This window comes from Gavialis gangeticus, unplaced genomic scaffold (assembly GCF_001723915.1).
Source record: "Gavialis gangeticus isolate Ggan-Ray unplaced genomic scaffold, GavGan_comp1, whole genome shotgun sequence".
Taxonomy (NCBI): Eukaryota; Metazoa; Chordata; order Crocodylia; family Gavialidae; genus Gavialis; species Gavialis gangeticus.
In genome coordinates, this window is record NW_017728992.1 from 155,715,844 (window position 1) to 155,726,387 (window position 10,544).

Sequence of the window (10,544 nt, forward strand, 5' to 3'; positions counted from 1 at the left end):
CCCACCTTCAAGAGGCCCCCCCCACCCCCCCCCCCCCCCCCAAGTCTTCTCTTCACCAGGCTGAACAGTCCTAGATCCCTTAGTCTTTCCTCAATAGGTTTGTCCTCCAGGCCCTTAATCATTTTTGTGGCCCTTCTCTGGACCCTTTAAAGATTCTCCATATCTTTTTTCTTTTCCTTTTTTTTCCAAGTGTAGTGACCAGAACTGGACACAGTACTCCAGCTGAGGTCTCACCAGCACCGAGCAGGGAGGAAATATCACTTCTTTAGCTGTGCTTACGGCGCATTGGCTAATGCATCCCACTATGCTGTTAGCTCTGACTACAGTGTTGCATTAGCGACTCATGTTCATCCTGTGATCAGCCATAACCCCAAGGTTCCTTTCAGCCATCATGCTGGCCAGGACATTTCCTCCTAACCTATATTCATGTCACTGATTACTTCTCCAGAGATGAAGCACTCTGCATTTATCCTGATTGAACGGCACCCGGTTCCTCTCTGCCAACCTTTTCAGCTTGTCCAGGTCCACTTGGATCCACATCCTATCCCCTGACGTGACCACTCTTCCATATTATCTGCAACTTGGCCAGCATGCTTTCCACATCCTTATCTAAATTGTTGATAAAAATGTTAAACAGCATGGGGCCAAGAACCAAACCTGTGGGACATCACTGGCCACCTCCTGCCAAGATGATGCAGACCTGTCCACCAGTGGCAATGTGTAGGGGGTCCACAAGGGTGCATGTGCACCCCCTGAGAGCACTGGTGCACCCCCTGACTGGCAGCGCTCTCCACTTACACGATGGGCAAGGGAGGCAGGCTGGAGCGCAAGTGCCCCCCCAGCGAGTGCTGGCTGGGGAGTGGAGGCACCAGGTGAAGCGCTGTTGGCACTTCTGGGTGTGCCGCTGGCATTTCTGGGAGCGCTGCTTGTGCTTCCCAGTTGATGAGATCAGCCACGGTTGCTGACTGGCTAGTGGGGGGGGCATGTACCCCCCTCAACTTAGGTGGCACAAGTCGCCCATGCTGCCCACTAACAGTCTCTGGGTTTGACCCCTTAGCCAGTTCGCAGCCCACCTGACCCTGGACTCTGGCAGCCCATTATCCCCCAATTTATTTTATATGACCATCATGGGAGACCATATGGAAGGCCTTTTTGAAATCCAGGTATATGATATCAACCATGTTAGCCATTCCCACATTTTAGCCATTTGCTGCTTGTTCATAGAAGACTAGGTTGGTCAGACATGACCCACCCTCAGTGAAACCATGTTGGCTATCCTTCAGCATCATGTCTTTTCCCAGTCTCTCACAAATGGACTTCTTGATAATTTTTTCCAAAATTTTACCCAGTATCGAGGTCAAACTGACCAGCCTATAGTTTCCGAGATCTTCCTTCTTCCCCTTTATATATTGGCACCACATTGGCCCTTCTCCAGCCTTCTCGGACCTCTCCTGAGCATCACAAGTCTTCAAATACCTTTGCCATCGGTCCCACAATGACTCCAGCCAGTTCCCTCAGCACTCTTAGCTGTAGTCCATTTGGTCCTGCTGAATTGAAGACATTCAGCCTCTCTAACTGTTCCCTCACCAGTTTGACACTGACCGTTGGTTGGCATTCCCCCCTTGCCCCGCATCCATCCAGTGTCCAACCAGGTGAGCAACCACCATTTGTATGCAGGAACACCAATGCAAAGTATTCATTAAAGAGTTCAGCTTTCTCCTGACTGAGTGTTATCAGCTGTCCCATCCCATTCTGCAAGGGCCCCACATTTTCTTAGTCTTCCTCCTGCTGCTTATATACCTAAAGAAGGACTTCTTATTGTCCTTGGTTTTAGTCGCCAACCTAACCTTGGTTGCTGCCCTTGCCTTCCTTATTCTCTCCCGACAAATAAGGGCTATAGTTGTGTATTTCTTCTTGGTGACTACCCCTTGTTTCCACTGTCTGTAAGCTGCCTTTTTTTTTTTTTAAAGCACTCCTTGACTTCATTGGTAAGCCAAGAGGGTTTCCTGGCCCTTTTACCACCTTTTCTGCACTCTGAGGATCACTCCTTTGAGGAACAACCACCCTTCCTGAACTCCCTTCCCCTCCAGTCCCTCTTCCCACAGCGTCTCTCCCACTATTTTCCTAAGCTTATTGAAGTCAGACTTCCTGAAGTCAAGCATCTTTGCCCTGCTGACTGACTTCCTTGCCCTATGATGGATAGTGAATTGTATTATCTCTTGATCACTGTCTCCCAGATTACCCTCAGTCCTCAGATCTCCCACCAGGCCGTCCCCTTTGGCTAGAACCAGATCCAACAAAGCTTTCCCCTGGTCAGCCCGTTCACCTCCTGTACTAAATAAAATTCTTCCACACAGGTCAAAAACCTACATGATCATCAAATCTGGCCAAGTGCTCCTCCCAGCAGGTGTCAGGGTAATTGAGGTGTTGCCCATGACAGCCACGTCCCTTGAATGCGCAGCCTCCATCCGTTCTCTGGAAAATTCCAGATCCAGCTCCTCCTAGTGTGGTGGTCTGTAGTAGATGCGTACCATCAAGTCCCCTTATTCTCGTGCCCGTCCCCCCCACACATGCACACACAAACACACAGTGTCTCAAGTTGCCCTTTTCTTGAACCAATTTGGGTCTCTGAGGAGGCGTACTGCTCGTTTACATAAAGGTCAGGCATTGGAACAGGCTCCTTAGAGAAGTTAGGTAATCTTTGTGCTTGGAAGCTTTCAAGATACAGGCTAGACAGACACCTGGCTGGGATGATTTAGTCAGGGTTGACCCTCCTTTGAGCAGGAAGCTGGACCAGATGACTTTGTGAGGTCCCTTTTCAGCCCTACTTTGCTATGCTTCTATGACCTTATGAAGAATTTAGTTACTAGATATAACCTCCGAGTAAAGAGTTGATAAATGTAATAATATTTGGTTCTAGAGATGCTCACTTTAGTAATTACCTGTAGAAGTGCATGCATGCATGGAGAGAGTGCTTAGTTCTGCAAGGTGTGTAAGTACTTTGATTTTTTTTTCCTTTATTATATTGGGAATAGAATGCTCAGCACTTTCCTGGATAAAAGTTAGTAGATGTTTAGTATAGCATAGCTGTTTGAAGGCAGTGTAGGGACTGCACTGAAAGCATTCAAAGCTGGAAGGGACCTCTGGAGGTCACCTAGTCCACCTCCCTATCTGAGGCAGGATCATCCCTATTCAAAGCGTTCCGTACAAATCCTTGTCTAACCTGTTACTAAAACTACATAATCAACCCGTAGCACAATTACAAGACATAGCACTCTAACCTGCCACACACAAATCAGAGGGATAGTGGTAGTCAGTGCCCTGCAGCTGCAAGAATTGTTAAATTACACTCAAGAGATCCAAGAAATAGGGCTATACCCCCTGCTACAGAGGAAGGCAAAACCCACTAGTCTGTATTGGTCTGTCCATGAGGTAAAATTCATTCCTGACCCCAAACCTGGTGATTGGTCTGATCTTGAGTGGAAGGGCAAGACCCTCTAGGCAGAGACTCCAGGTTTTAGTCCCAGCAGGAGGATTGACACATAGCAGTCAAAATCCCCAGCTTTGGCTGCAGTCAACACCCAGTGCTTCTGAGGAAAAAAAACAACCCAGCAACAAGAGGGGGAAAAAAATCCTTCCTGGCTTGGACAGCAACCAGCAAAGCACAGAAGCATTGGAAATACTAAATACCCTCCATTTTGCTGTGCAACCTTGGGGCAGCAAACATAACTCCATACGTCTGCACCCTTTTACTGACCAGACAGATTCCACTTTCTGTGTCTGCTCTATAAACCTTATCCCTTTATCTTTCATAACTAAGCCAGACTGTGGAGCTCTGTTTCATTGTCCTGCTACTGAGCACGGTCCTTTCCAATACCCACCTGTTTCAGGCTGCAAAGCTCTTCTCGTTATCTCCCAGCAATCTGTATGTGGGGGGAGAAGGGGGCTCCTGAGCTTCTAACTGTTGCTTTTTACAGAGCATGCTGACATAGCTACTCCAAGACCATTCCTTACCAATGCTTATCCAGCCTCTTCTTGAACACCTCCAATTATAGCAAATCCACAACTTTCCCTAGGTAGTCTGTTCCACTGCCTCAGCATTCTAACAGTGCAGTTTTTCCTGATATCTAGTCTAAACCTACTTTACTGAGAAAAGGTTTTTTCATCTTTCTGGCAACGTCTTAATTGCCTATTCCACGATCCGACCATGTCTGTTTCTTTCAACTTCTCTTTATATAGTTTGACTTGCAAGCCCTTTATCCTTAGAAAAATGTGGAGCCCAAAACTGCACGTGGTAGTCTGTATGCCAGCGCCAGGTAAAGAGGTACTATTGTCACAAACCTGTCTGTTTGGTACCCAGAAGCCCCAAGTTTCTCCCCATTGTCTCAAGGAACAGACCAAGGTTTACCTTGGGATTAATGCCTTATTCCTACAGGCCTCAGTTCCACTGCCCTTATACCAGAGCCTGGAGTTGCAGCAGGGGCATCTTTACCAGTCTCTGTGGGAAACACTAAACACTCAAAATCTTTCCTGGTTTTGGGGTGGGTTTATGATAACTATTACTTCCTGTATTTTGCACCTAATGCTCTTACTGATGTAGCCCAAAATTGCATTTACGTTTTGTGCAGCTGCATTACACTGCAGACTCGTTCCAAGTCTGATCCACCAGGATTTCTCCCTAATCCTGACATTCAGCAAATTGTCACCCATTTTGTATTTGTGTTTTCAGTTAATCTTCCTAAGGTTTATCCACTTGTATTTGTCAGCGCTGAACTTCATCCTTTTAGCTCCACCCCAGCTTTCCAATCTGTCAGGATCCTTCTGAATTGTGCTTCTGTCCTCCAGTATGTTCACAGTCCTTCCCAGTATTGTCACCTGTAAATTTTGCTCAAGGAGTTTTCTATTCCAGCATCGAAATTATAAAACATCTTAAGTAGCACTGGGCCCAGGACAGACCCCTGTGGAATGCTTCTCAAAATCTCCTGCAATTCTGACATGGATTCATTTAATTATCTTTTGTTTATGGCTATTGGTTGTCTGTCCACCTTACAATAGTTTTGTCCAGCCTGCATTTTTCCAGTGACCATGAGAAGGTCAAAAGCCTTGCTGAAGTCCAGATGCACTAGATCCACTGCATTCCTTTCATCCACCCAACTAGTTAACTGTGTCAGAGAAGGAGATGAAGTTTGTTTGGCATTTGCTTTTAATACATTCATTCTGGCTCCTTTGGATAACCCTTTTCTTTTCTAGAAACTTACTTGCCCAGTGGACTTACTTATGATATGCTCCAGAAATTTCCTGGGTATGGAGAGGTAGGCTAACCAGTGTATAGTTCCCAGGTCCCCCTTTTTGCCTTTTTAAAAAAAGGGCGCTTTGGCCCCTTTTCAGCGCTCTGGTACCTCACCCGTGACATTGTAAATATTATTGTCAAGGTCCCTGAGAGTTCTTCCAGTTGCTTCAGTACCTTAGGATTAAATTAAATGGGCCCTGCTGACTTGAATTTATTGAGACCCATAAAAAGTTCTCAGACTGTCTTGTGTTATCTAATCTCTCAGTTTATCCCCTTCCTTATCCAAATAATTCTTATTAGCTACCTGGTTGCAGTTTATTGTTTTTTTGTTTGAAGACCAAGACAAAGTAGCTGTTGAACAGCTTTGCCATATTTGCATCTTCTGGTTGCCCTTGCTATTTAACAGTGGAACTGTAGCTTCCTTGGTCTTTGGCCAACATAGTTATAGAACCTCGTCTTGTTGTTTATAACTTTCCTCATCGTAGAAATCGTAGAGAAGTAGGGCTGGAAGGGACTTCTAGCCCAATCCCCTGTCCAAAGCAGGAAAGGTCTTGTGTCCCATGTGGGGATGGAACCTGTTACCTTGGCATTATTAATAGTACGCTTTAACCAGTTGAACTAATTGGCTGCTTAATGTGCAGCTCTTTTTAAAATATTTGCCTTCTGGATTGGTCCTTGAACGTATTTGTTATTTCCTGATATGCTTCCTTGATGATCTGTCCATCTTTCCATTGCCTCTATTCTTTGAGGCATCCTAGAAGCTTCTTGTGCAGCCACATTGTCTCTTGCCATTCTTCTTGGGCTTCTATCATGTCAGAATAGCTTCCTGTTGGGCTCCCAGTACTATATCTTTTAGAAGCTTCCTGCCCTTATGGGTTCTTTTATCCTTCAGTCTGTCCTTCCATGGCACCATGCCTTACTATCTCCTTGAGTCAGTTGAAATCCATCTTTTTTTAAATCCATTGTCTTCAGTTCTGCTGACCTCATGTTTTCTTCATTTTAGGATCATTTAATTCTATCATATTATGATCACTCCCTACCAAGTTTCTCATCAGCTTCACATCCTCCACCAGTTCTTCCCTGTTGATCAGGATAGGAACCCAGATGGGGGAACTGGTAGTTGTATCCTCAACTTTCTGAAATAGAAATTTATCTTCCACACAGATTAGAAACTTGCTCAACATTGTTTGGCTGCATTATTCTTGCAGCAGATTTCTGGAAAATTGAAGTCTCCCACCAGTACCATCTCATAATTTTCAGATAATTTTGTCATCACTTTGAGGAGTGCCTCTTCTGCCTTTTCTTCTTGACTTCATAATAAATCCCAACCTCTATATCAGTGCTGCATCTTTCACCTTTTATTTGCACCCAAATACATACTGATTTGCTCTTTTCTTTCTCATAAACCAGGGAACAGGTCTTTGTTTTTGACATGAGGTCAACATCTTTTATCTCAAACCTGTCTTTCCAAAATGAGTGTGCCCCTCAATGTTGAAGTTGCAGTTGTAAGAGCTCTCCCACCCAAGTCTCTGTGATACCAATCAGATCATAGTTCTTTTCATACTGTGACTTGCAGCTCATCTTTTTTTGTTCCCCATATTTCTCACATTTGTGTACATTCATAGAAATCATAGAAGTCATAGAGAAGTAAAGTTGGAAAGGACTTCCAGAGGTCATCTAGTCCAACCCCTTGCCTGAGGAAGTATTATGCCTATCCAAACCATCCTGTACAACCATAAGATTACCCTTACAACATAAACCTAACACCCTAACCTGGCACAGGTAAAGCAGGAGAAACACTGTAGCCAATGTCCTGCTTCTATAAAATGTTGACAACGTACACTTGCTGAGTAGAGGGCCACGCCCCCCATTACAGAGGAAGGCAAAAACCCCCACAGTTCATACCAATCTGACCATGGGGTATAATTTCTTTGTAACCCCAAATATGGTGATCGGTCTGTTCCTGAGCAGAAGGGCAAGACCCTTTATCCAGGAACCCCTGGCTTTGCTTCTGTCAAGAGAATTTGTGCATCCTAGTTGAAGTCCCGAGCCTTAGCTGTAGCTAACACCTGATGCCTCTGGGAAGGCTTAAAAACACCCTGATACACACAGCAGAAAAAAAAAAGGGGGGCGGGATGCGACCAGCAAAGTCCAGAAGCATAGGAAATACCCATGATAGAAAATAGGCATAACTATGCCTAGATCATCTCTGACTCAGTGGCTGTCCAACCTCTTCTTGAACATCTCTAGTGATGGATAGTCCACAACTTCCCTAAGCAGTCTGTTCCAAATTTTGTATTCTGATCTACTTGTTTCCATTTTTCTTTCCTTGCTGCTGTCCTCTGGTTGTGTCCCTTTCCCTTAGCTGAACTGCTGCTTCTGATTCTCTCCCCTCTGGATCATTTGGTCTGTTGCTGCAAGGTTTTGTTCACCATCCCCTGTAAAACCTAGTTTAAAGCTCTCTTCACTAGGCTGGCCAAACGGTGCCCAAAGATACTCTTTCTGGTTTTCAGCGGATGAATGCTATCTCTTGATAGCAGCCTTCCTACTTCCCCATTGAGAGCTAGGGGTCCTGTTTTGCCCTCACCCAGACCATCTTTTGTTGACTTCACTTGGCATTGCACTGTTGAGAGTGAGGCTGTTTGCAGATGTGAAAAACAAAACAAAAAAGTGGGCTTTACCAGAAGAAGCAGCATTTTACTTCAACCCAGTGTTTGTATAAATCGGGCGCTTCAACAGAGCTTTTTGGCACTTTTATCTAAAGCTGAGTCAATGAGCTGTTAGATGAAAGTACCAAACAAGCCCTGCTTGAAGTGCCTGATCTATACAGACATCAGGTGAGCTGGGTCCAACTAACATGCTGCCTCTTCTGGGCTTGGAACAGGGGTGCATGCAGTTTAAAGTAAAGCACTTATTTTTTTAATATCAGCGAGCTGCCTAAAAGTTCACATGGGTTAATATCCTTTATCTCCTATTTTTAGAAGGATGCTGTGCACTGTATTTAGGTTTTTAATTGTTAACCTATGCATCTTTTGAAAAGACAATTGGGGTGTTCCAGCCAATTCTTACTTACTATTAATAGCAGTGTAGGTTATCTGTCACTGCCATTTGTGGCAGCAAATGGAATAATGCCAAGCCCCTAATGACTCTTGTATTAGCTTACATGTATCATGCGTTAAGTACATAATTAATCATAGTGAATTGCTTTGAAAGACACTCTGCAAAGAGCAGTTTGGCTATCATTAGTTTTCTGCTGCTGTTCTGTATTTTTAATGAAAATAAGACTTTTTGAATACTGAACTAGATACCTCTATTATAATTTAAATTAAATATTATGGTTACAAGTCACTTTCTTGTAATTATTGGAGAACACATTTATTGTAGGTTTTTTTAAATACAGGAAAAATGCCTGTCCTAGGTTCTAAGCGTGTTTGCCGTCAATTAAAAATAATCCTACACAAAATGTTCTCTTCAATCCAGAATGAGACCTGTAAATAATCAAAAAATGAAATTAAATCCCAATAAATACCTCCCTTTTTCCTTACCTCCCTACTTACCATAAAAAAATCCCTTAATGTTGACTAGTAGATTGGGAAATATACCGTCAGTACATTCCTTCTGTGTATATATAAACAAGCACATAAATAATTGTTCTTTACCAGCACATCTCTGAATAAAGTAAAACCTATCCTGGGATAAAGAATATGATGCCATGAAATTGATTATTTAGAAAGGATTGGGTTTTTTTGCAGCAGAGTGGGAAGAAAGGAACTTTTTAATAGCCTTTTGTATTCAGGCAGCTAAAATATATTTGTACATTTTCTAAGTATAACAGATTTTTTTTGAAAGATTTTATTTTATTTTTTTCAGCAGGAGCTATGTTTTCTATGTGTAAATATGCAGTTTCTTTTCTTATTCTGAGGCTTCCATTTTCTCAGTTGTTACTGCATTGCTTTTCCTACTTTCCCCTTCTCTCATGCCTCTTATGGGAAGCAGAATCTAACCTGGAAATGAAAGTTCTCATCCTTTCAAGACCACAGCAAGTGAACTTTCATGTAGTAAAAGATGTAGGTGTGAATAGCTGTCCAGACCTCTTTCACCAAATGCTCTATCAAGAGGCCTTTTTAATTGGTTCTGGGCTACCTTCCAGCATTGAAAGCACAGCCATCATGCTATTAATGCACTATATATCTGATTTCTGAGGATGGTAATTTCACTTAAATGTATGGTATGTAGTTCTAGTTAACAGACTAGAATTTTTACCATAACACATAAAATTCATTTGAGTGTTAGAACTGATGCAAAATATTGTTTAGAAAAGATATCTATATATTCAGATGCATGAAGTGAAGCTGTCTTTTTACAGAAGACAGGCTCCTGTTGCTGCTGTGTTTGCAGGAAGTCCTCAGTTAATGGGTGTGATTAAGTTGTGTACTGGATGGATGGTGACAAGTCTGCCTTTATATAACGATGATGATCTTCTAAAAAGAAATGAGAATGTAAGTATCTAATTCCATAAACTTGCTGTGGTATTGGTGATTCATGGTTCATTTGTTATGTAGAAAATGGAGTGCTTGATTTAGAAGTATAGGAATGCTAAAAACGATATTTTCAAAGAAGATAGAAGACACCCTGAGAGTCCTGTGAGTTAGTTATGGGGTCCAAGCTCATCTCTTGTGCGCGCTCTTTCCCAAGCTAGCTCATAGCAGGTATTATTTATGGTAGCAACCGCAGTGTTAGGTGCATTCCAAATGCTTAGGAACAAATCATTCCTACTTTCTCTCTAAGGAGAGACAAATGCAAAGAGGTTAGAGAAAAGGTAATAATAGTATGCATTCTATATGCATGTAAGCAGCTTGGCAAAAAGTATGTTTTTGCCCCATAGCTCTCAGCCTGTCGTCGTAAGGTGGAAAAGATGTTATACAGTATTTTGCTACTTGATTGACTCGTACAATTAATAGTCAATAGGTTGCTGCTTTGATGTTTGCTTGTCTGCACTAGACTTGGGCTGTACTATCAGGTTCCAAAAGCCTAAATAAAAAATGTTGGTTTCAGAAAAACGTAAAGTTTGTAGGCTTGAACGATGTTGATTTTTAGTACTAGAACTCATTTCATAGTTGGGAGGACTTAAGTAACAATTGAGCAAAAAAGTTTTAAATGTTTCATGAAGAGGGGACTGATTTCTCATTCTACTGTATGTAAAACTTTGGTACTGTTACCTTCTATCTGCTCATTACCAGAAAACAACCCCCCC

The 10,544-nt window shown here is 42.8% G+C and overlaps 1 protein-coding gene across 2 annotated transcripts in view; it reads left to right on the plus strand.

Annotated features, from left to right (window-relative positions):
- The window catches only part of DPY19L4 (dpy-19 like 4 (C. elegans)), an 86,600-nt gene that overhangs the window by 51,023 nt on the left and 25,033 nt on the right, over positions 1-10,544 (plus strand). For both annotated transcript variants that reach the window (XM_019527946.1, XM_019527947.1), the window contains one exon: positions 9,657-9,789. In XM_019527946.1, coding sequence (XP_019383491.1) covers positions 9,657-9,789 — 133 coding nt within the window. The remainder of the gene's footprint in view (positions 1-9,656; positions 9,790-10,544) is intronic.